This window comes from Amblyomma americanum, chromosome 8 (assembly GCF_052857255.1).
Source record: "Amblyomma americanum isolate KBUSLIRL-KWMA chromosome 8, ASM5285725v1, whole genome shotgun sequence".
Classification (NCBI taxonomy): domain Eukaryota; kingdom Metazoa; phylum Arthropoda; class Arachnida; order Ixodida; family Ixodidae; genus Amblyomma; species Amblyomma americanum.
The window spans coordinates 111,306,896-111,332,884 of NC_135504.1; the positions used below are offsets into that span (position 1 = coordinate 111,306,896).

The 25,989-nt window shown below is 48.3% G+C and overlaps 1 protein-coding gene across 1 annotated transcript; it reads right to left on the minus strand.

Moving 5' to 3' along the window:
• Positions 1-11,559: 11,559 nt before the first annotated feature.
• LOC144102033 (transmembrane protein 220-like) lies at positions 11,560-25,226 on the minus strand. Its single transcript, XM_077635302.1, has 3 exons — positions 24,974-25,226; positions 19,923-20,067; positions 11,560-13,768 (listed from the first exon to the last, which is right to left on the minus strand). The coding sequence occupies exons 1-3, from the start codon at positions 24,988-24,990 to the stop codon at positions 13,391-13,393; spliced, it is 540 nt and encodes a 179-aa protein (XP_077491428.1). The 5' UTR covers positions 24,991-25,226; the 3' UTR covers positions 11,560-13,390.
• Positions 25,227-25,989: the final 763 nt, after the last annotated feature.

Consider the following 25,989-nt stretch of genomic DNA (forward strand, 5'->3'; position numbering starts at 1 on the left):
CATTCGTTTTCTCTCGCGGCGCGGCAAGCGCGCTCGGACCATTTATGGCGGGGAATGTCCACGTCACCGCCGAGTGACGTGGCCATTCCCCGCCATAAATGGTCCGCTCCCTTCTTTCTCGCGGCCGCCCGCACACAGATCGTCCGGAGCATTGCGTAGCACTTGCTCTTATGGGCCGAGATAAGCGTGCACAGCATTTCCATTCGCGCAGTGACGCTGCGCGCGGCCGTCGCTTCAGCAGCGCTGGAGCAAATATGGCGGCTGGTTGCGGTACTTTTCCCGTTCCAGTGACTTTAGTGTTCCGCCGCTGCGCAGCGCCCCGCCTTTCCTCAAAATCCAACTTTCGATTTTCAGTTCTCTCTTTCCTCTTTCTCTCCCTCCGTATCCCTTCCTTTACGGCGCGGTTCGGGTGTCCACCGAGATATGTGAGATGGTTGCTGTGCCATTTCCTTTCCCCAAAAACAAAAAAAAAAGCAAGTGAGCCGACGGCGTTAATAGAGCTCATTGGTGTTGACAACTTTGCAAAGACCGTTCATTTTCAGGAAAGGAAAGGCGCACAACCGGCTCCGTGGGCCACTGGAGACCTCAATCTCGCTTTCGCTTGGTATATCCTGGATTAGCTGGGCTAATCCACATTAATTTTTTTCTTAATTTGTAGTTTTCATCAATGGGATAATAATATATAGGGTAGTTGTTTTTTAAAGGTAATTATAAAAGCAGGTGAAGAAAAAACAACCACATGCAGCTTGCAGCTGGTGGAATCCGAACCCACCAGGAATAGTAGCCAAGGGGAGGGGGGGGGGGAAATTATGGCTCTTCAGCTCCCCCCCCCCCCTCTCCCCGAAATTTTTTCGAACTGTCACGCACCGCTGACCAAGACAACCATCGGCGCGGGAAGTCATTCTGGATTTTGTCACCTACAAGAAAAGACATTCTGGCGCGAACGGGCAATTACGAGGTATAAACGGGCAATTACGAAAATGGATGACTGTTCATAACGCAGAAATTTGTGCCGTTCATTGTAACAGTTAGCATCATGATCAAAATTACCATGCGATTACGAAAATTTTGACGACATCAAAAAACGATTTTGATTGACCTTGCTCATTGAAAGCCCTGCCCAGGCTGTGTATCCAACCTACACACGCGGATATTGGTTATTTGAACTGGCGGCGTCATTCGTGGCTTTCGTTTGCCCTTTTCGTTCCTTTTTATCTACCTGCTTTGCCTTTTTCTTTGAATCAAAGGAATACCCTTCTGTAATTATGGGTGTAGAATAATTGTCGCTGTGTAGGCAGTTAAAATACGTACCTTCGTATTTATTTCTGCATTGTTCCTCTGTTATTCTAACCATATGGTGCTGTCACGACCGCAGCATGGCCCAAGTACATATCGCGACTACTGCTATCATAGTTTTGTTCTTACCTGGATAGTCTGTCTTTCCGTGTGTAAAGTTCACTATCTGCGATTGCGCAAGATGTTTATTTCCCTTGTTTGACGCATTGTATGCAGTGACTTTTTCTTAAATACATAGATTTAATGGAGACATGCGTGTATTGAAATATGTTGTTGCGAGGTTTTGTGCATACATACCGTGACTTTGTTTCCAGTGACACTTTCTTGTCCTTTATCAAGTTGTAGCTTCGCATTTGTAATACTCCCTTTTATCTTCGCACTTCTAATGTATATTTTGCAGAACTCCTCGCTTATACATGTGCTCGCTGTTGCGAATTAAATTTCGGTGCAATTACTCGCAATACATGACCGGTGACAGCTGCTGCTGCGCAGTACACTGGAACGAAGGACAGCGTCATTGAGATTTTTTTCTGGCCGTTCCATATGTACAAAAATCTAAAGGTTCTTGAACGACAAAGATTCATTAAAATGTTAGTCCTCTGCTTGCTTATTTCATGTCCTTTACGTTTTTCACATCATCGCCACGCACTGCTTTGCTTGTTTTGGACTGATATAGTTTTAGACTTCGTGATATTTTCGTTACTAATTAAATACGCAAAAACATGGAAGCATTGCTATCAGTTATGTCGGCCACGATTTTTAAGACATACGAATACATTGTTTTATTTAAAGAATACACATTTCACTCGCCTAGACAGTGCGTAGCGCTATCTAATACACAATGACATTATCAATGGGAATGCAGTTATTATTCTTGCGTTTGATTCCTCCACTAATTCTACGAGCAGGCCGCCGTGCAACATGCCCCCCCCCCCCTTCCCCCCCGCCCCCCGAACAAAATTTCTGGCTACGCCACTGGAATCCACCTCCACATAAGTGCACTACTTATAAATACTCCAGAAAGCAGAAGATTGGACTGCCATCGCAGTAGCCCCATTGGTAGGCACCAGACAAGAGAATCGGAGGTCGTGGCATGTGTTTGTTTTGTAGTGGGAGCTACACTAGGCTACCAGTCGAGCATTTCGCGGTACATGTATAGAGGCTAGAAGTTTTGACTAGTGTCGTGAGCAGGCGCCCCCGCCAGCCGCCGCCCCGAAGCCTGTTTCGATGCTAGCGTAGGTGGCGCTGTTCGCGGCAGGCGAGCTAGGCGAGCAGAGAAGCCGATGCCGCCGCCGCTGCTCCTCGTGTCGCTCGTCGAGTGAAAGCGCGTCTTTCTGGTGCGCTTCCGGTTCGCTAATCTGTGTCTGCATTGTGACCACGATATTGTTCATTGTGTTAATCGAAGCGCATTTCCATCTTTCCAGCATTAGCCCAGGAAATCAAGTGCGAGGTTCAACATCCCGTGGACAAAACAAGGAACCTTCATTTCATTTCTGATTTTCCTAACATCGTAAAATATATAAGGAATGCATTTACTTCTAAGGGAGTCCAGATCCTAGGTGGTAATGCATACGTCGGCGTTATCAAAGAAGCGTCGAACTTGACAAAGACGCGCTTGCATTGAAAGTCATGCCACATTTAACTTTATCCCATTTGCAGCCGAATGCATTTGACAAAATGCGTGTCTACCTTGCCTTCCAGCTGTTAAGTGATGAGGTTATGAAAGGACTTTTTTTTTTTACAAGGATAAGCTAGACAAAATTTTTCGTACAACTGAGCCAACAAAACGATTTCTGAAGCTCATGGAACGCTTGATATTTGTCATGACATCAAGGGTGCTCTCCAAAGGGCTTCGCCCAGAGGCAGCAAGTGCGAGAATTCTAGAATTTCTAACCTTCTTGAACGAATGGGAACGGTATGCCGCTCAGCACGGCGGTGGATTTCTCAGTGCAGGGACTGCCTTCGGACTTAGTGACGCTGAAAAGCACACTGTCACTTGTGAATTATGTGACGTCATCACTAAAATACAATTATTTCCTGACAGCCAATTTGAGCCAAGACAAACTGGAGAATTTATTTGGAATTGTAAGACAATCATTCGGCTGCAATGACCACCCCTCTCCAGAGCAGTTTTTGCTTATAGTAATAACCTTGCCTTCTACAATAATTGGAAAAGCCGCCAAAGAACGGAAATTCACCAGCTGAGGTTGTAATTTCTCTTCTGCAGCCCTGTGATGCAAGGAAAGAAAAGGCGGCACAGATAGCAAGCCTAATTGATGACCTGTTGGACGAGGGAAACCTGGCACATGCTTCAGCAGTGCTGCAAGAGCAGGACAGCATGTTTGACCATAAAGGCTGCGTAGAAAAGAAAAGCAACAGCCGACTCATTTTCTATGCCGTGGCTACGTTGTCAGGAAATCACTGAAAAGATTCCCATGCCCCGCATGTGCATCTGCCTTGGCTATTTAATTTGCCCCTACAGGCTGATAAAAATGAGATCTAGAATGCCTCACTGACGAGGCAGGCTGACCATGGAGGTTTGGTGTACGCTCCAAAGCGCATTGAAGTGCTAGTAACTAAACTAGAAAATGCATTCACTGCCTTTTTCAGCAGAAACGAGCTGCATGCTGGGAGCATGATGTCGTTTTTACATTTTCTACAAGGGCATGAACTCCAAGAAGTCCGCGGCAACGAGCACTCCCGCGCTCTTACAAGGGATGTGATTGAGTGTTATGTTTGACGAGGTTGCATTTTTTTACTAAGGCAATGAGCAAAGATAAGGCGTCCAATCGCGAGAAGCAAAATTAAAACTGCTCAAACTGAGGCGATGCCGATGGAACTGCATCAGTGAAATGTTCCTGTAAATAAACATTGCGTTAATATGTTCTGTTCCCTTATTTATGTGATTACGTTAATGTATTCGGGGCTGTAACGACCATCCGTGAATGATGTCTTCCACACGTGAGGCCGTAATTTCGCTCATTCGTTATATACAAGACGCGCTCAATTTCTTGGATGACGAGCCTTTCTTGTTTCTACGCATGTCGTGTTGTGCTCGTTCATTTCCCTTCGTCAGTGTCTTGTTGCGCACCTTTTCCTTGTTCATATTCCCGCGAAAATGTATTAACCAAAGCATAAACAAGCAAAAATATAAGCGCTCGCGGCTTCAACAGTCTATGCCCACCTGAAGCAGTAGCTTTGAAAGTGGTTTGCTGAGAATATCGCTGCTGACCGACGCCGCATGCACCGCAGAACATATGGACACTCGTATTATATTTTGTGCTTTGGCCAGACGAATATCGCAGCCGTTATAGCGAGATGCTCGCAGCGAAATGCGTTTCCCGGCATTGCTGCCGAGCGCGCGCACAACACACCTGCTAGCTAGCTGCAGCGCCATCTGTGAGCCGTCATTGCAAATTATTTCCTCTTCGCTGGCGCGTTCACGACACTAGTCCAACCTTCTAGCCTCTATAGTAGATGGCAGATGTCAGTTGTGCGGATGAGCAGTTGTGCGCATGGGCCGATACCATGGTAACCAGAGAGACCCCACAGCTGCGTCGCGTTCTTCGTCGCCGCCTCGCCGCGCGCCGCTCTCTCACCCGAATCGCGCGTCGTCGCATGCGCAGGATTGCGTATAAAAGGCGGAGATTGAATGGGCGTCTGTATCACAACGCTTGATATGGATGCACAAAAGGAGAGTCCAGCCGCTGCTAAACGGCGGTATAGACAAGAGAAGATACCCTTCCGATTTTGAGGCTGTCGCCTGGCACTTGGCTACACAACAAAGAGAGAACGAGCGTCAGAAGGCGAAGAGTGCAGCGGAGACGCCCTAACAGAGAGAGGAACGCCTTGCCAAACGGAGACGCCAGACAACCGAGCGCAATAGACGCCGCATAGCCGCCGAGATGGAGCCTATGGAAGGCGTCAGTCAACACGTGAACCAACCGAAGAGGATGTGAGTGCTCGTCGTGTGACTGATCACGCCATTCGAGTTTACGAAAGCGCATCTGCGATCCGGACATTTGAAGCAGACTTTGTGAACAATCCGTTTGGACACATGTGTAGTGTGTGCGACAGACTGTGGCACCAAAAGGACTTGACACCAGTGAGTAATACAATGTATGGCACTTTGCGTTTGGCATTTCCGGAATGGTCGGATGAGACTGTGCCGAGTGTTTGTGGAACGTGCAAGGGTTTTCTGGTCAAGCAGAAAATTCCACTCTACAGTGTAATCCATCGGTATCGGTATCCACACTTACCGCCTGCTTTGCCTGTTTTGAACGATGTGGCCGAACGTTTAATTTCTCCTCGCATTGCCTTCGTTCAAATCCGGCGTCTAATGAGGCGGCGTACCGGCCAGTATGGCATAAAGGGACCTGTGGTCAATGTTCCGGTTGACACGGACGAAATGTTGAGGCAGTCGCCACGAAGGATCGAACAAGACAAGACAATTGTCGTTAACATTAAAAGGCGCATGTTCTACAAGACAATCTACCTTGTCTAACGTCGTGTCGCGAGAAATGCCTGCTCCGTGGGTGGAAGTGCTCAGAGAATCGCCTCTGTACAAGACAAGGGGAGGCTACAGCAAGTCCACGATGAGGCCGTCCTTCTGGGCACACAGGAAATGTGGAACACACAGGAAAATGTGGAAGAGTGCCCGGACCTAACAGATTTGTCGGACCCTAGTGAACGTTGCCACAGCCTTAACTCTCGATCAACATACTCTGCAGTGTACAACGAAGAAGCGGTCTTGACAATTGCTCCGGGTGAGGGGAAGAGGCCACTGAGCATACTATACGATAGTCATGCGGAAGAATTGTCATTCCCTCAGATATACCTGGGTCACGCTCGGTGTATAGCACCCGAGGCTAGACCGACGCACCTCACAATAGTTTCCAGTGAGATACGACGTAGAGATAGACGAGGTGCCTTGTTATTACACGTTTTCTATATGGCTATGAAAGTGTTGTGATACCGTTTTTTTTGTCATTATTCCTCTTGAAAATAACTACCCTATTAATGTGCTATTGATGAATACTACAAATTTAAAAAAAAATCCTAAGCTACTTGGTTTTTGTGACTGTTGGCATCCATCATGCATGTCATAACGTGCCCCTCTTTTCCTCTCCCTTGTCTGGTCAGTACCCAATGAGGGCCTAGATTCTGGCGGCCTTGATGCCATAGTATAATAGGGTTCTCGCACAGCTTCCGCCGTCACCGTTCGACCACGTTCCTACGAGCTCCATTCGCTGGTGTGAACGAGGGTGGCGCTGGTGGACACGATCAAAGTATCTGTTACACTACTCAAGCATACCCCCGAAAGCAGATTGGACGACGATCGGCGTAGCTCATTCGGAAGGTGTTAAACCAAGTTTGTCGCGCAATAGCTGCGCTTTGCTTGGTTTGTCAAAGGACGAGACCATTGGTTTGCAGATATTTTGTTTTTTTTTTCGTCGAAGGTGTCTGTATCTGCCGCCGAGATCGCTCCTATCCGTGCCTCCAGCTGGCGCCGCTTTGAATGAATGTGCCGGTTTCTGTAAGCCCAGATGGATGGATGGATGGAAGGTAGGAGCGTCCCCTTAGTGCTCAGCTTTTTTTCTTTGGCGCTGCGTAGTGTTCCAGCATATAAAAGAACACTAGCGCTGCGCGGGCGCCAGCGCCTTCTATTGATATATGCTGTTAGCGCCGGCAGGCGTGAAAGCCACACAATTTTAACGCGACAGCGTTAAGGGCCCCGTGTCGCAGAAAAGCCGGTATCGTCGGCGTCGGCGGCGTTGGCCGTGAGCGAAAAATGGCGATCTTCCTTCCCTTACGGCGCGGTTCCGGTGTCCACCGAGATATGTGACAGGCGTCCTTTACTTAAATTGCCCAACGGGCCCAGCGATGGATTGAGAGGGGGGAGGGGGCTGCAAGCCAGGGCCTCACCTCGGACAGTAGGAGAAGGGGGTCCATTTATTCTAACCTGCTTAGTATATGGAACCATGGGCAACGGAACTTCGAGCGACATGTATGAAGCGAGAAAACCAGAACGAGCAGACGGGGCCCCCCGGCTAATGTAGCAGCATGTGTTTAGCCTTATCATTTGGGGAGAGCTTGTCGAGCTGCAAAAACAGGAATCCCCTCCCCGGCGGGGCCCTCTTTCTTACGAAGAGTTCGTGGTTTCCTGTCAGTCCTGTCCAGTGCTGTCTGGAGAGGAGGGGCAAGGTGGAAACACCTAAAACATGTAATGTGGGATGAGGACCTAAATCTCCCTTGCCCCTCGTCCCCACCACGCCACCCTCCACCTCTCAAATAGTTCCGCTGCTGTCCTCATAGAAAGGATGTGCTGCAGTACCCAACACTACCTCCCATTCGACTTTCCTTTACCGTGATGGTAATTTGGTCGGGGGAGGATGAGTCCGATAGCAGATGATGATGAGTCTGATGGCAAAGTCTAGCCTGGAAAGGAAAGAAGACGCCACACGTGCTTTTGTACGCGCGCCGTGGGGCATGGAATGTTCACTGTTCGGGCTAGGGTTGTGGAAGAGTGAAAGGGGAAGTTGGAGAGCTGGACAGAAAGGCCTGTCTCCAGGGCCCATTCCTGCCTAGTGGCTGCGCACCCTCGCACGCGCTTGACGGAAAAAGTAGGTCAGACTGGCAGCCAAACTTTCTAGAAAGAAGTAGAAAAAGAAGACTCAAAGGCGACTGAGGGCGCGCAACTTCGCCCGCGCTAGGAGTCGCCCTCTCCCCTTCGTTCTGGCGCTCGGCGTCGACGGGGCGAAAGAAAAATCGAGAACCTCCCAGAACAGACGATTGTTCGTAGCCAATAGGAAGACGAGGCCGGAACGGGAGAAGGAGTGAGTTTGTATGGAGAAGGAGGGAATTTGTACAAGGAACTCTATGCGTATGTGAACGCCTGCTTTGGGGCTAGTAACAGAGAGACGCGGCGCGCGTCTATGAAAGGAAGTTGATCGCTGGCTGCGATTCAGCCCCGAGCGGCCGGTTAAGCTTGCATAAGCCCGCCCGCTGAGGAGCTCCCGGGGGACGCACCACTCGGCCAGCCGCGGACCATCCAGGCAGCGTGCGCCATTCATCGGGACGGCCACCGCTGGACACCTGCTGTCGCGTCGGACTGGCAAAGTGCCCGGTGCGGTGAACAATTAGCGTCCATTTATGCGAAAATGCTCGTTCGGAAGCATCATAGTGGTGCGTCTAAACGAAAGGCGAAGTTAGAAAGAGAAGAGTGTGAAAAGAAGCTACCAAAGATGACAAAGTACCTACTGAATGCAGCTTCCGCGGAGCAGTATGATCGCTCTGCCCTGAGCCCGTGTCAAACTCCCAATAGTACCGACTGTGCTTCTGTGGGGAACTTGTCAACTCTATCACCACGGTTTCCTGACAAGAAGCAAGGTTTGACTCATCACTGTTGTCTGGATCCTGCGAAAACGGTGCCAACCTCGGTCGTCCATATTTCTGAGCAACTGACGCTAACCGAGCCCTGTCCTGTTCCTGAGTCAGCAACGTCTATGCTACTCAGCCGGGCCCCTGCCACAGATCTCCAGGTGTGCGGCCCGCCACGCCCGATTTTTACTAGTGCTGATCAACAGGTGCCAAACCTCCCCGATGAGCCTACTTATACTGACGAGCGCCAGGAAACAACACTCAAAGATCTGACTCACTTGTTTCCTGTTAGCTTGGCTTCAAGTAATCATGTTCCCACCCACAAAGTGTGCCTCGAGAGAACGAATTAGACGGCTTCTCGTTGCGGCAACAGAGAAGTACAGACACCCCCGCAGCAAGAGGTACGTTGCGAGATTCTCCGAAGTGACCCTGCTAAGTGGCCAGACGTTATTACTGACAGCTTTCGGTGTGTACGGCTTGAGAAAGGGCCATTGTATTTTCAAAATCGGGCAGAAAATTTTCTGTCTTCTGAAAGGCAATACAAAACGCAGAAACGCTATATGTCACCTCATCTTTTCGTGCGAAAGGCTGTAAATAGGGAGGCGTACGAACGACACTGGTTAATGTATTCGAAGTCCAAAGGTTCCGTTTACTGTTTCATGTGCAAACTATTTTCGATTTCAAGCAACCTCAGTGCTTTCACCACGCACGGTTTTTCTGATTGGAAAAGAGCGGAAGAAAAGGTTTGCGCACATGAAAATAGCGTCTAGCACCGGAACTGCGTGGCAGCATGGCTCGCCCGCTCTAACTCGAGCAGCACAATTGACAAGGAGCTGGTTAAGCATCTTGTCACTGAGACCGCTTACTGGACAGAGGTGTTGAAGCGCGTAGTCGTTGTAGTTAAGCTTCTAGCTGAACGCAACCTAGCGTTTAGGGGCAGTGAGGAGATTTTTGGTCCACCGAGAAATGGCAGTTATGTGGGAGTGCCTGAGGCCATTGCCAAGTTTGAACCCTTTCTTGAGGAGCACAACAAACGCTACGGGAACAAAAGAAAAGGTCACCCATCGTATCTGTCAAAAACCATTTGTGATGAATTTATCGAGCATATGGCAAAGGCTGTCAAGGAACGTCTCGTTGACGAAGAGAAACGCGCCAAATACTTCTCTAATTGCTGATTGGACTCCAGACCTTACTCACGTTAATCAGCTGTCAGTTGTTTTACGATACTATTTAAATGGGAAAGTGTACGAACGCTTTCTTGGATTTGTTCCAATCGAATCGCACACCGGCTTGCATCTTTTCGATACTTTGATGTCCTTCTTGACGACCAATGGCATCCCAATTAATGATTTTAGGGGCCAAGCTCATGATAATGCGAGTAATATGTCAGGAAAATACAAAGGACTGCAAGCTCAAATCAAACACCTGAATGAATTTGCAGTCTACGTCCCGTGTGCTGCTCATTCACTGAACTTAGTTGGCGCGTGTGGCGTTGAAAGTTGCCTTGAGGCAGTCAAATTTTTCACTGAATTCAGAGACTGTATGTGTTCTTTGCTGCCTCATCTAAGCGATGGAGGTATCTTTTGGACAGCATGGGCGGAACTGGCAGCAGCTTGTTTTGAAAAGTCTCTCTGAGACCAGGTGGTCAAGGCACGCTAAATCATGTAAGGCCATTCTGAAAAATTTCAATGCAGTCCTGTGTTGCCTTGAAGCTATATCAAAGAACGAAGAAGAAAACAGTGACACTAGGAACGAAGCGCACTCTCTCGTCAAGGAAATGACGAAGCTAGAGACTGCATTCACGGCGATTTTCTGGAGTGAAATCTTGGAGCGCTTTGGCAAAACGAGCGTAGCACTTCAGAAACCAGGCCTAGACATTTCAACTGCTGTAGACCTGCTGAACTCTCTTGCAGGCTTTGTTAATTCTTTGCGACATCTCTTTGATGTCTTCGAAGAGAGAGTACCAATCAATGTTATCAGGATGAGGGCAAACGCATCGTTTTGAGTAAGCACCCGGACGGAAAAAGCGATAGTTCGCTACAAGGTAGAAAAAAAGTTTATCGTATAGACCTACAATGTTGTACTTGACAGTCTAGGCTCTGCTTTGCGAGTGCGAAATGCTGCCTACACTGAACTCTGCGAAAGGTTCGGATTGTTAAAATTGCTGACAGAAGTTGGGAGCGAGGCCTCTCTGGCACAGCAGGCTGAGAAGTTGGTGAAAACCTACAAAAATGATTTGGAGCCAGCATTTTCCGCTGAACTCGTTCAGTTTGCGAACTTCCTGCACAACTCTGTGTGCCAGGACACGAGTCCCCTGGGAATAATGAAGTTGCTGCACGAACGAAGGCTTATTGATGTATTTCCGAACCTTTCTATTGCTTTGCGAATGTACTTAAGCATACCCGTGGCAAACTGTGAGACCGAACGATCGTTTTCCAAGTTGTCGCTGATAAAAAATCGCCTTCGTTCGAGCCACCTTGACGACAAGGGGAACTTGCTTGCTATCATGTCCACTGAAAGTGACCTCCTCCGCGGTCTATCCTTCGAACGACTATATCTGATTTCGCCAACGTGAAGGCGTGAAAGATGCCATTTTAAAAGAGGACTGTTCGCGCTATACATGAATAGTTCCAATAAGTTCGTTATGTCTCCTCCCAGCCTCCACGTTGCCAATGAAACGCTGAGCAGTGTAATTCAAGATATGGAAATCTTCGTTGTTCGTCTCTTGCTTGCTCTTGTGATATTTATCGTGCTTATAAAGAACAGCATTTTTGTTGTTTTTGATAGCGCCACGTTTATTTGGTGTCGTCCTTGCTTGTCTAACCTTTAACGAAAATATTTTAAAATAATGTTTTGTAATTACAGTTGGTAATTTTCACTTCATTTCGTTTTATTACCTTAAAGACCCACGAGGGGTCCCACGAGATAACATAAGGGTTGGGTACATATGTTTTGATAAGCAATCATCTGTATTCATGTGTATTCTAGTGCATTTTTATGGTGTTTGTATTGCCTTAAGTATTGTATATATCTATTGCATATTTATAGAGTAACGTGTATAGCGATTACTGCAGTCTGATGCTTGAATTTTAATAAAGAATGTTTCGGATACAACCATGAGTCTTTTCACGTGGTTAAAGGGGCTCTGAAACGCCTTCCGAGTAGAGCACATTAACTCACTTAATCACTGCACTGTGTTGCCATGAAAACCAGAGCCAAATAACACTCTTCTACACGCAGCAGACGACCCACAATCACGCGTAAAAGTTGGCGAGCCCTTCCCGGCGACTTTTTCACGCTCGCACCCTCCTTCGTCCCCCGCATCTGCATCGACAAGGTGACAGGTGGCCATTGGTTAGATCCTCTCAGACGTCAGGCAGCTACCATGGCCGCGGCCAATAAGCCGCTTATCTCTGGCGGGTTGGGAAGCTCCTCTCCCAGACCGGGGGGGGGGGGGGGAGGGGGGGCGGCGAAGGAGCGCCTACCTTCCAGCGCGCAAAAAGTGACGAGAGGAGAGGGAAAGGCGCTAAGACGCTGAAATTCAAATTTTAACTACAGTTAACTCAGCTTCTACAAAGTGGATTTAAAAAAAATTCTTGTTGGACACTATTCATGAAGCGGCGTGCTTCAATATCCCAGGCATGCCGCAACTTTATCAGAGCCCCTTTCACAGCTCCTGTAAACTTTGTGATGCAAACAAAGCCTAGCTTCAGAAGGGTCGACATCTGAGCTGTGTTGTCTTTTCTACGTTCTTGTTCTTCTTGAGTGCACTAAACTTTTCCTTAAAGCCTAGATTTAGCTGAAAACAAAATGCAGATTAATCAAAAAGTGAACATATGTGTTGTTTACAACAGCACGCGTTTCAAGCAAGTTTGGTTGTTTTCCTTGTAATAATAGCAATAATAATAATAATCCCGTTGATCGCACTTCATTTATTTTTTAATTTGGTGGAATTAAAATGAAACATGGCATATTTCCAGTAGCGTAGCAGGCGACAGGGGGGGGGGGGGGGGGACAGTATAGGGAAAGGGGGCCTGCGTGCGCATCAGCCCAAGGCTCCCATTTTTCTTAATCCACCTTTAACGGGCCACGCGTCGACCCGAACGGGCGATGGCGTTCCGTGCACCCCTTGGCAACGGTGCAACAGGCTGTCGCGTCTCACTTTTAAAGACGAAGCTTAAGCGTCCTCCAAATTTTGCACGCTCCTTCGTACTTGAGTTGGTCGCACCGAACGGCGGTCTGGCCTTGGCTGAGCTTGAAGGTGTAATTGACAGAACCAGCCGTTCTCTGGGCTTGTACAGGCGCGGCCAGAATAATACGGAGCACAGGAACGGTCGCAGATCTGCGGAGAACTGCTGATGCGCGCTACCTAGCATGAGCGTCGGGAATCGGCACGCGCAGAGGAGCGCCTGGGCACGGACCCACTTTTTTGCAGCAGGCCTATCGGCATCACTGCTTAACGCATAGGCTGCATGTCTGCTGCAAAGGAAAGGCTGCGCGCCTCGTAGCGCAATGCAGATTGGCGCTCAGCGCGTGACATCGACGATAAACTCAGCCCGCTTGGAGGAAGGCATCCCCCGGCGGAATTGTTCGGAACAGCTCAGGTCAGTTTGCTCGGAATTGCTAGGGTAAGTTTAAAATTATTTCCGCCGCATGTGTATTTCAGCGCCTCACGATGGTTTGTTTGTTGCAATGGTGTTTCGCGACATATCGGTCAAGTTATATGTTGACTGCAGAGGTATCTGACGCCGTCGCCCAACAGAAACGCAGTCCACGTGGCCAGAGGCAGCAAGCCTAATACAGCGCACAGGGTGGCTCGCTTCCATCCGACTTTCTCCCCGCCTTTCCTCAGTAGCAGCAGCCACGCTAGGGAGATGGCCGAGCCGCCGGACTCGCGGCCAGGCTCGCAGACAACGGGGTTGAACCCGACGCAGGTGACGTCACGCAGCCAGGACAATACGCTGACCAATAGGAGGCGGCAGGAGAGCAAAATGGCGGCGCCGGTTAAACGCATGCGCAGCTGCCGCGACGACCACCACGGAGGCCGCAAGGCTTCGCTGACGCAGGCGAAGCACGGCAGCGCGTACGCCACCTGCGAGGAAGGATGTGCACTTCTAGGGCGTCCACGATTCTAGTAACAGGTTGGTCAAAGAATAAGAGCGAAAACCTCATTAGAAGCGTTGGCGGCAGGGATCGCATTGCGCCATTTCCGTCGCAGCTTCCGAGTCATTAACATCAAACGTTGCACAGTAGTCGCTAGAATGAGGTCGACTGGACGCCTTTTAACATCCGGTATTCAATCAAGATCGAATTTAATAATAAAAATAATCATAAAAATAGTAACTTTTTTTGGGCACCAAGGAAGCGAGTACAGCAAAACGGGCCTATCTAAGTCAATGGTGGCTTGTATGACGTGGCCCGGCATCGTCAGTGAAGTGATGTGCTTACAGTACACATTTGCAATACGGATACCAACATCTCAGGAGAAGCAATGATACCATCAATAATAACGGTAATGCATGCAGAACAACAGGTTTGACAAGGCATCGAAACTATGAAGTAGTAGAACAAGCATTTGTAATCAATTACTGAAAAAAATTACGGGCTTATCGAGACAGCTAGACCTTACAAAAGTAATCACTGAATTACGCCATTCGAAGGAAATGTAATTTTTTACAAGTAATCAAATACTAATAACACGTTACGTAGAAGTCTGCTCTTCGGTAACCTTCGTTATGGCGTATTCATTCTCCACTTGACACTGCTGTCATGCGGTGAAGAGTTATGGGCAGTATGCTTAGGCGCAGTGTTGTAGGCGTTACCGAAAAAAAGTAACTAAATACGTTACTCGTTACGCTAAGAAAAAAGGAACGCGTTACCACCCTACGTTACCTACAAAACAAAGTAACGCGTTACCGTTACCGAAAAGAAGTACCGCACGTTACTTCGCCGTTACTTCACGGCCATAAATTTTAATTAGTGCGTCTTCGCCTTAAGAACTCACGATAACAATTTCATAAAGCTCATATTTCACACAAAACTGCTAGCCCAAACAACGATTTTACGCGAAATCTTGATTTAACGAAATACTTTGCACAAATGTGCAGGAGCTTAGCAATGTTATAGTGGCCTAAAGTTGCCTGTAGAGTCACATGTGATGAATTCTAACTCTGTGGCACATGGTGAAGCCATTTCCTAAATGTGGCATTAAACACAAAGTGACACTTCATCACCAATTCTAACTTCACAAAGAAAACATCGCTGAACTGTCAACAAATATACAGTAATTCTGAAAAATGTGATGTTCCAAAATGCTCGGCATGCTTCCACTCTAGAGAGTTGTGTGTGAGTGGTTCGGGAAGGGGAAGTAGGTAAAGGCAAGTGTGGGAATGCGTGTTCGTGCACGTGTTTCGTGCTTTATGGCTATTCTGTCTTTTTTTTTTAATTAGGTGCGTTGTCAAGGGTAGGTGTTTTCTGGCATACATGCGAGCCGCAACAGAGGTCGTCGAGAGCACCTGTTCGTTTATTTGCAACATCAATTTAGGTGCTCAGTGCTTTTTTTCTAAAAAAAAAGGGGCGGAGTGGGGGACAACTGCAACAAAAAATAACTAGTAACGTGTCACCTCACGTTACCGAAAAATGCGAACGTAAGTACGTTACCCGCTACAGTTCCCAAATGGTAAGAAGTACGTCACTAAGTTGTCGAAAAAAGGAACGCGTTACCGGTAACGCCGTTACTTGTAACGCGTTACCGCCAACACTGCTTATGCGTTATGCGAGGAAGCTAACCAAAACGGGTTCTCGCGAAGCAATCGCGCCACACGCCGCCTTTTTCATCGCGGCTCGTACACTCTTCAGCAGTGGCAAAAAAAGCGGGGCTTCCGCAATGCCTCTTGGATTCTGTCAGCAACTGCTCGGGTGCACTCTCATTCTCCCTTCTAGGAATGCAAAGATCCAGCTTCGCTTTCATTGGGTATGCCAACATCAGCTCAGATGGTGACGTTCCATTTGGGCGGGGTGCTCTACGGTACATAAGCAGCCATCTCGCTAGCCGGAGCTTGAGATCTCCACCCGTGGTTTTCTTGAGGCCGTCCTTTACAGTTCGAACTGCTCTCTCAGCCAAACCATTTGATGCTGGATGGAAAGGAGCTGTCCGTAGGTGCTTAATGCCATTTTCCGAAAGGAATGCCTGGAAAGCTTGGCCAGTAAATGGGGTTCCATTGTCTGTTACAATGCACCTTGGCAGCCCAAACCGTGCAAAAATATCCCTCAAATGCTCTACAGTGTTTTCCGCTGTTGCACTTGGCACGATGATAACTTCAAGCCACTTTGACTTGGCGTCTACAAGTACAAGGAGCATTTTACCTTCAAATGGTCCGGCATAGTCCAGGTGCACACGTTCCCAGCATGCACCCGGCTCAGGCCATGGCACTGGTTCAGACTTTGCTGGCATTGGAGAATTCTGCAGACACTGTGTACACTGTCGAGCGCACTTTTCGATTTCAGCATCCATACCAGGCCACCAAAACAAAGACCTTGCCATGCCTTTCATGACAACCACTCCCTGGTGCGTTTCATGTAGCAGTTCCAAGATATGCTTCTGGGCAGGAGTAGGCACCACGATTCGGTTACCCCAGTACAAGAGATTTCTGTACGTGTTCAGCTCATCACGTCTTTGCCAGAATGGCTGTAGGGCTTTGTCCGGGGTGCTTTGTGGCCATCCGTCCTTGACCCACCGCAGCACTTGGCTTAGGGCTTGATCACAACTCGTGTAGTGCTGAAGCTGCTTCACTGACACTGTCAGTTTTTCCATGCTTGAGACTGAATTCACCAGCTCTGGTGGTTCAGGTGGATCAGCAAAGAGCACTGCCAGTGGTAGCCTGCTCATGGCATCTGCATTTCCATTGAGACGTCCAGGTCGGTGCTCAATAGTATACGTGTAGGCACCAAGTGTGAGTGCCCAACGCTGGATACGTGAAGCAGTCATGGCTGGAATTGCTTTATCTTCACGGAAGATGCCGACCAGTGGCTTGTGATCAGTGATGAGGATAAAGCTGCGACATAGCAAGTAGTCTCTGAAGCGTGTGACACCAAATATAATGGCTAGTGCCTCCTTTTCCAGATGTGAGTAGTTCCGCTCCGCAGGTGTGAGAGTTCGAGATGCGAATGCTAGTGGGAATTCAACCCCTTTATCACGATGTGAAAGCACCGCACCTACACCATACGGCGAAGCGTCACAGGCTAGCACGAGCTCCTTAGATGGGTCATAGTGTGCCAACACTTTTGCCTCCATGATGGCTTCCTTGCTTTTGACAAAAGCTTTTCGTTCATCTGTCCACCTCCAGTGACTGTTCTTGTGAAGCAGTGCATACAACGGTGCTAGTAGTGTGGACAGGTTCGGCAGAAACTTTCCGTAGTATGACAGGAGTCCAATGAAGGATCTCAGCTCACCAACGTCCTTGGGCTCGGGCGCTTCAATGATGGCTTCTGTGTTTTTCTTTGATGGTTGAAGACCAGTGGCATTGATCTCGTGGCCCAAGTAAATGAGGGATGGTTTGAAAAACTCACACTTTTCCTGTTTGAGCTTCAACCCTGACTCTTTGACTCGTTGCAGAACTTTGCGCAGATTCTGAAGGTGCTCTGCGTCAGTTCTTCCTGTCACCAAAACATCGTCTAAGTAGACTGATGTGCCTGGGATGTCACGAAGGGTTTCTTCCATTCTTCTCTGGAAGAGGGCAGGTGCTGATGAAACACCAAATGCCAGACGGTTGTAAGCAAAGAGACCTTTGTGTGTGTTGATGACCAGTAGCTTACTGGTTTCTTCATCAACAGGCACCTGATTGTAAGCTTCGCGGAAATCCAACTTGGAAAACTTGACTCCGCCTTGCAAGGATGCGAATATGTCTTCAACTTTTGGCAATGGGTACTGTGTCGTTACCACTGCTGGATTCACACCGATCTTATAGTCCCCACAAATCCTGACACTTTGGCCATCTGCTTTGAGTACTGGTACAATCGGTGAAGCCCACTCAGAATGGTCCACTGGTGTGATGATGTTTTCACGTTCTAGACGCTGAAGTTCATTTTCAACCTTGGCCCGAAGTGCGTAGGGTACCGTGCGAGGTCTGAAGTATCGTGGCTGTGCATCCGGTCGAACGTTGATATGCACCTGTGGTCCTTTCAGTGTCCCGCAGCCTGGTCTGAAGATCTCTTCAAACTCCTGCAGCATTTCTTTCACTTTCCCTTCAGTGGTGCTTTCGAGCTGTGTCGCATTTACTTGACGTGGTAGCAGGTCAAATGCTGTAAGCCAATCCCTGCCGCACAGGTTAGGGCTCTTGCAGGCTACTACAAGCAGTGTCTGCTGACATGTAGTCTTGCCAAGACATACGTCAACCACCAGCGTTCCCTGCACCGGTATTGTTCCACGTATGCAGTTCAGCTTGATGTCTGCCCGTGAAAGCTGCGGCAAAACACCTTGGTGCTGCCGGTAAGTATCTTTTGAGATTAACGAAACGCGAGAACCTGGATCCAACTCCATTTCCAGTGGCACTCCATTGACTATGAATGTCACTGTGATTGGCTTCAGGGGTGACTGTGCACGCAAAGAATGCAGGTAGTACACAGGTGGCTTCTCGGTCGACTGTACTGCATTCACTGCAGTTGCGCTCAACTTCTTCCCTTTCTCAGCACCAGACAAACAGTAGTTCGCCAGGTGACCTACTTTGTCGCACTTGTAACACCTTGTGTTGATGTGCTTGCATTCCGGGGGCCTGTGATCACGGGATCCGCAGCGTACACACGGCCTGGACTTCTCTTGGCGTCCGGTTTTGATTTTGCCTTTAGGCTTCGGGTCTTGCCCTTTTTGGCCACCGAGCCCTTGCAGGTGCTGCTTTTTCTTGTGCTTGACATAATTCGCTGAGCCTTCTTGAACCGGGGAAGTCGGTATGTCCGCGTGGCCCTTTCGCAGCTCGTTTGCGTTGAGTTCCGCCGCCTCTGCCGTTCTAGCAATCTCCAGCGCTTTATCTAGGGTGAGGCTCTTCTCAACTAACAACCGTTGCTGCACGGCTCTGTCACGAATTCCACACACAAGTCTGTCTCTCAGCATGCGGTTCAGCGCCGTACCGAAGTTGCAGTGTTCCGCCATTTGCCGGAGCTCGGCGACGAACACCGCGACGCTTTCATTCTCGAGCTATACTCTGGTGTGGAAGCGATAACTTTCGGCTATTTCCGATGGAGCGGGGCTGAAGTGGCTGTTGAGAATAGCCATGCGTTCAGTAAACTTCTTTTCTTTAGGCTTTACGGGCGCTAGCAAACTACGGAGCGTCGCGTACGTGCTTGTGCCGACCGTCGACAAAAATACCCACTTTTTCTTATCGTCGTCTTCGATGCCATTTGCCTTGAAGAACGCATCCAGCCGTTCCGTGTATGACGACCACGGCGCTTTGTTGTCGTATTCTTCGACTCGACCAAACGTCGCCATGTTTGCGCGGGAACGAAGCGTGCTTCACTTCACTGGCTACTGGCGCAAGTTCACTTGCCTGCGTGCATCACGATGCGATGTCTTCGCTTGCGTCCGGGTCCCCGCTATCCCATCTCGTCACCAGTTGTTGTGTTTTGGGATAACGTAACAGCAATCTTTATTCTCCTGGGTTACACGTTACACAGGGCCGGCGCTGGCCGTACACACACACACAGCACTTGCTGGAGGCGCTCTGCGGCGGTGGCGCCGTCTCGTGCCACGCACTCATACACGCACACACAGGCGCTGGGATGGTGGCGCCATCTCTTGCCACACACTCAATACACATACACAGCAATTATGGACAGGTCTCACATTGTCCTCTGCGGCATTTATCCTCGAGGGCTCGTTTTCCAAGCACCGCGATAAAAAGTACGTGCGTTGCAAAGGCTGACGTATTCGGTTGGTTTTACCTACGAGGCCGCTTCGCGGGAGCTAAGCGTGCTTGTGTATGGGTCCTTCTGCACAGATCGCGGAAGACAACGCCAGCTATGTCGTTCTCAGACTATACGGCAGTAGCAAGCTCTTAACATACGACAGATGCGGTTAAGACCACCTACGACTGTAACGAAGCAACGGTTGTAACGAAGAAATCGCACGGCCCACTAAGACTTCGCTATAACGAGGTCCAACTGCATGTTAAGATAGTAAGTTACCAGTTTGAGAAAGAATTCAAAATGCTAAGAATCAAACCACTAAATTCCGCGATGCTGGCAGTACTACTTACAATCCAGAGAAGGGCGTCGGGGTCGTTGATTTGGACGCACGACGCCATTGCGAAGAACAGCGCCATCACAGCGTTCGAGAGGCGGAACCAGGCTTCACTGGAGGCCAGCATCCCCGGGCGGCCGTGAATCACTTTTTCCATTAGGCTGAAACAAAAATGTGAGATGGCGTCAGAGATGCTCGTTACTCTGCTACAACGAAAATTTTAAGTTTTAACGTTTCGTTAATCACAGAACGGAGTGCTTTTAACTCAGTGATGTGCAAACGACCCAATGGAAAACTGGAAGTGAATTTAGGCGCATAGAATGACCAATTCTTGCGAAGGGCGTGTGCTGCACTAACAGACCTTACACACCGATGACGTCTATAAATCCTAAAGCCGCATTTAACATTTAGGCTGCAGCCTAAAAGAAAACAAAACAGAAGGCTGCAGAATAGAGAAGGTTTTCGAAAAACTTCCTTCAGGACAAAGTTTCACCCAAACATATTCAAGAGAGGAAGCACCAAAGAAATAGTCCCATTTCTTTTTGAATGACCCACGCTCGAGTGTTGTTATCACCTTTACCGTAAGAACGTGACTGACTGCCTGACTGTGCTACGATATCAATGTATCAGAAGCCCCATGGCTCCAAAAAGCGCCGTCGTTCACAAAATTCGCTCATCGACTGCAGGCAAGTGACGTCACCAGATCAGAACATTCCCGTTGGATGGAGGCAAGTGTCGTCACCGGACTGGAAGTGATGTCACTTCTAGTAACGACACCAAAAGCTGCTAGTGCTAGCGCTTTGCTAACACATAACTATACTTCTAGTGCACTGTAAACATAACAGAATCGGGTGTCTCGAATTTTTAAACGGCTACTGATCCTTAGTTCCCGGGTTCGAACCCGACCGCGGCGGCTGCGTTTTTATGGAGGCAAAACGCTAAGGCGCCCGTGTGCTGTGCGATGTCAGTGCACGTTAAAGATCCCCAGGTGGTCGAAATTATGCCGGAACCCTCCACTACGGCACCTCTCTCTTCCTTTCTTCTTTCACTCCCTCCCTTATCCCTTCCCTTACGGCGCGGTTCAGGTGTCCGACGATATATGAGGCAGATACTGCGTCATTTCCTTTCCCCCAAAACCAATTATTATTATTATCAGTTATTTTAGACAGGATTGAATATCATGTCTTTGAGGAGGAGGAATAAAAGGAAAGGCAGGGAGGTTAACCGGAAGAATAATCGGTAAGCCACCGGAATGTCGCCTTATTTGCCTGTTCCCATAAAGAAGATCAAGAGAGGCAGAAAGCTGTTGGGCTTTGGTTCAGAGCCAAGTGGGAAGGTCCGCTCTTCCTGAATGCCCGTTCAGATGCTGCTCAGAAAGAGAAAGCTGCGACGACGTGCCAGCTCCAAGAGAAATCTCCCTGACAGGCCACGAAACCAAAATTGCCTGCTCTATTTTCCGAAAACAAGTGCATGCTTTTCTTAAGGCGCTTTCAGACAAACAGAGCGGCTCATATGCATAAATCGCTGAAATTCACCAACAAAGCAGCGCACAGGTAGTCCACGAACGATTGCAAATGCGCCCACCGGTGGGCGTAACCAAGCTGACGACGGCGACCTGACGCTGTTAGGGCGCATTCCTTCGTCTTCGTGCATGCTGCACAATCGGCTGCAATGCACGACACCTAATGTCGAATGAAACGGGAATAGTATACCTTCAAGCGCAAAAAGAAATCGGAAATTTCAGTTGTTCAAGAAGAAATACACTCCATTAACATCTCTATGCAGAGGTATTCGGACGCCGAACTGAAAACCAAATGCACTGATATTTTGTCGGCCTCAACTAAAATCTCGTTTTTCTGTTTACTTTTAAGTTGCTTTGCCCGCGTCTCATTTGACGCTGACAGTACATGTACACATACATGGGCTACCTATCAGCTTCTCTTTGTATCAAGTGTGGAGCAGCTGTCGACGCACCAACGCTAACCTTGTCTCGTTCAGAAGCTTTGCGTTAATTGCTCATATCTCCCGCTCAGCCAATCTTCGGTTCTCCTTCTCTGATCCTCTAAGCTATTATTTCTGCTCTCGGCGAAGAAACTGCGACACGGCTCTGTTTTAATTAATTACGGTCTCTAGACTCCGCATTTTACTGCAACAACTGTATGTGGCATGCTCGGCGAAGTCATGTGCGCAGGCCCACCCTCCTTCCGATACACTGAAAAACCATTCGTTCAGCACAAGACTGGCTACTACATACAGCTTCTCCAACACCGGCAGCAAACGTCTAGAGCAAAACCTATGCGCTGGTGCGAGCGTAACGGCAATAACGCAACAGACATATCCCTTATCTTGCCTACGCTAACCAAACACTCTGGCTAGAATGCTGCAGCATTTGTAGCCACCTTGGCTATCTCAGAATTTCGCGTTACCGCAGTGCTAAACGTACGACCACTTTTTTTTTTTTTTACTCCAGAAAATTTTCTTGCAGAAGGACGTGGGGCCAACAGATAGCTGAGGGTGTCATATAGGGCAAATAGAATGGAATCCAAGGGACAGAAGATCTAGCCGGGGTGTTCGAAAGTCAAGTGGAGTGATAAGACAAGGAAGTTGACTGCGATATACGGCAATCCAGGCTGGCGCTGGACAGGAATAATTGGAGACTACAGCCTTTGTCCACCAGTGGGCGGCGTAACCAAGCTGATGACGGCGACCTTACTCTGTTAGGGCGCAGTCCTTTTTCTGCTTGCAAAGCTAATATATATATATTAGGAGCAACTGTTCTTCGCATCGAATCTAGCCGCTTTTACGTCGAATTTTGGTGTCGGATTTTAGGCGCACAACAGCGCATCTAATCGTGAAAGCTGGAATTTGTGCACCCATCCTTTATCGCGGGACTTCGCATTTATTATGTCCTCGCGGCACGGGATACTTACAATCGCTGCTAACAGCCGTGATGAGGTTGGACAGCCGACCTGCGCCACAAAAGTTTTTCTGGGTCCCTCGTAAGGCTTCACTGCTTTTTTCGCGCTAAGTTCTCCTCCAGGAAATGAAAGAACCGAAGTGGCGAAGAAACCTAAAATCTTTGGCCATACTTCGCTTCTGGGCCTTTGCAACCGCCGTTCTTTGCACATATTCCAGCATCTTGCCCCTTGTGTTTCAAATGAAATTTGCTCTCTTTTCGGCGCTGACTTGTACGCTGAAAGTTTGCGTGATAAGAGTAGCATGATTCGTTTAACGACTAGTACCTGTATGAGATCATTAGGTGCGAATCGCATTAGCAAACGTCAGACCTGGCATAACTGGGCTCTTCTAGATTCCTCAATGGAGTCTTAAGTTTTGGGCTGACTGCACTAATCATTATATTCCTCTGATACATCATCTTGCCCTTTCCGTAATTAGTCCGTATAACGCGCTTCGTCTGTGCCTTCCCTCTAGCAAATTCTGAATTCAGTAATTTGTTTCTTATTAATATGTCGTTGCAAGACGTACTATTCTAGTGCGTGTTTACCAGTGCCAGCAACTAGCATATCGCCTAGAGGGAGGCTAAAGGCATGCTTTCGTACGTACGAGTATATTGATTCCAGATGTCGTCATAGCTTGAACGGAAAATTCCTTTGAATAATGTTGCTTAACAATGGTGAACTCTAAAGCAGAAACCAAAGCTCTGTGCATGTACAGTTACAAAACACCTTGTAATGGGAGAAGTTAGCTTCATTTTTTGTTTCGAGCTCGTAACTCGTGATTGGAAATAGAGTGCCGCTTAGCACCGGTTTATTTAAAGGGGTACAGACACAGAATTTCTTGCGCAAATGGCATTATTTCTTTCATGTGCATGAGAACATGCCTTTAAGCAAGTTTCAACCGCAGGCGTTGACTGGATATAATTTAATGAAGCCACTCGGCATTACCTTCCGCAACTAGTAATATCAACGTGCACTTGCCCTAATTATTGTGACGTCACCAAACTCAGTGGCTATTCACAGGAACAACCAGTGCTTGCCGCCGACGCCATCATGATTGGGGTAATCCTGGCTGGCCGGTTGATCATAGCATCAAGGTGTACTTCATGTTGGCGCTGATCGAGACCGAAACTTCCGATACAAAATCATCTGTAATTAATCGTTTACGCTGTACGCTGGTGGTTTTAGCTCATATCCATGATTACTAGGCCTATAGGCCTCTTTAAAGACAAAAAAAAACAAAAACAAAATAAAACGAAAAGGAACGGATGCCCAAAATCTTTGTGTAGGTACCCTCTTCAATCTTCGAACAAGGCACGCCGCACCTTCTTATCATAATATACCAATATACAGGGTGCTTCAGTTATGGACTTTACACAATTTCTAAAAATAGGCATTTTGATTTAGAAGAGTGTTTTTTGGGCATAGCATTGTCAGCGGTGCAGTACACAAGGATACAGCTGAGACGTGCTAACAGGCTGGTTAACTAATCTTGAAAAGTTTACTTTTCAACTATTACTGTTATGTCCTTAATTACTGAGAGGCGTGTAGCTCACCCAAAGTAATATACATATCAGTTTTTAGAATTTCGAAAACTCGCTTACCCACGGCGCTGAGGCCCTGCAAATTTTGCCGACATCGAGCCAAAATACACGCGCTATTGAGAAGCTTGCAGGCAAAGCAACCTCCCCAGTGCACGTAACTCGTCGAAATAGCCAAAATTTGTTGGGCCACAGCGCCGAGGGTAACTGCGCAACCGAAATTCTAAAAATATATATATATATATATGGATATTACTTCGGTTGGGCTGCAGGTCTCTCAATAATTGAAGAGCGTAACAGTAAGGTTAGAAAGTTAAATATCAAATAATAGTGAACCAGCTTGCTAATTAGCACATCTCAGCTGTATTCTGATGCTATTCACCGCTGACAATGTTATGGCGAAAGAAGTGCTCTTCTGACTCAAAAAGAGTATTTAAAAAAAATGTATCAAGTCTTAAGTGAAACCTCCTTTACGTCAACCTTCCGCGGGGCGCTGCGGGAGTGCAACTGCATTCTTTTCGACGACAAAGATTACCAAGCAGCCAGGTTAATAAATGCAGCGTACGTACCTGTTGCCTGCCGCCATCTCGACCCGACACTGTATGCCGAATTAGGAACGTGGTTGGAGAAGCGCAGATATGAAGAACTCTCCTGAATGTAGCGTGTCATGCCGATGCTATGCTACTCCTAGCTGCGGAGACTGGAGCAGCTTCTGCCGACGCGTTGAACCGGGCGCCGCCATCTTAACATCGATTGCTCCCTCTTGGCTGTTTGTCCGGTGAGGTGCGAGGAGGATGGCCCGCCCCACATGTCAGGGGAAGGATACTGGACGGCGGTTGGCCACCCACGTTCCTCTGGCGGGAAACTTGAAATCCGGAAAGCTCACCGCAGTCGCGGGCTTTCGATGAAGGCTGTTCAAAACGCTGCGCGTGCGTTGACCCGCGTACCGCTTCGCTCTTCACTAGACATTGCCTCAAGCGTGGGGAGCTGTCTGCATGCGATTCTCGTCAGTCTAAACGCGGCTGCATTCATACGTCGCAAAAAAAAAAAAACGTCCAAGAAGACTTCCTGGCATTGAGACATGCATTGGAACTGGGATGCGAATATTCACAACTCGGGAACAGTGCCACAATGTAAATTAATATGGCCGTCCTATCCGGGTCCGCGGTGGCACTTTCGCTTGGTGCTGTGCTTCGATTTATAGGTTCTGGTCTGGAATTGCAAAGCTTTGTCGAAGGCGAGCGGATTAGAGCGGTCAACCTCTTCTGCCTAATCGGATTGGAGAACCATGCTGATATCCAGGCCGGAATCGTCGCCCTGTGTAGCTCCGTTGCGCAGACACGTCAGGATCGTGGCGGGAGCCGCACTATAGGTCCCTCTCAAGATAAAATTAATCTTCGAGAGTCCGACATGTTGCGAGGCCAGTGCACACGCAGTAACGGTTTTTATTAAGTGCGAAGGTCGCTTTGTGCGACTTGCAAGTAGCTTTTCGGTTTGAACCAAAATGCGCATAGATAATTTTCCACTTCCGACTTTTCTCAACCGCTTGACTGGTGAGACACCGCATTTCTGTGCAGTCGGCTAC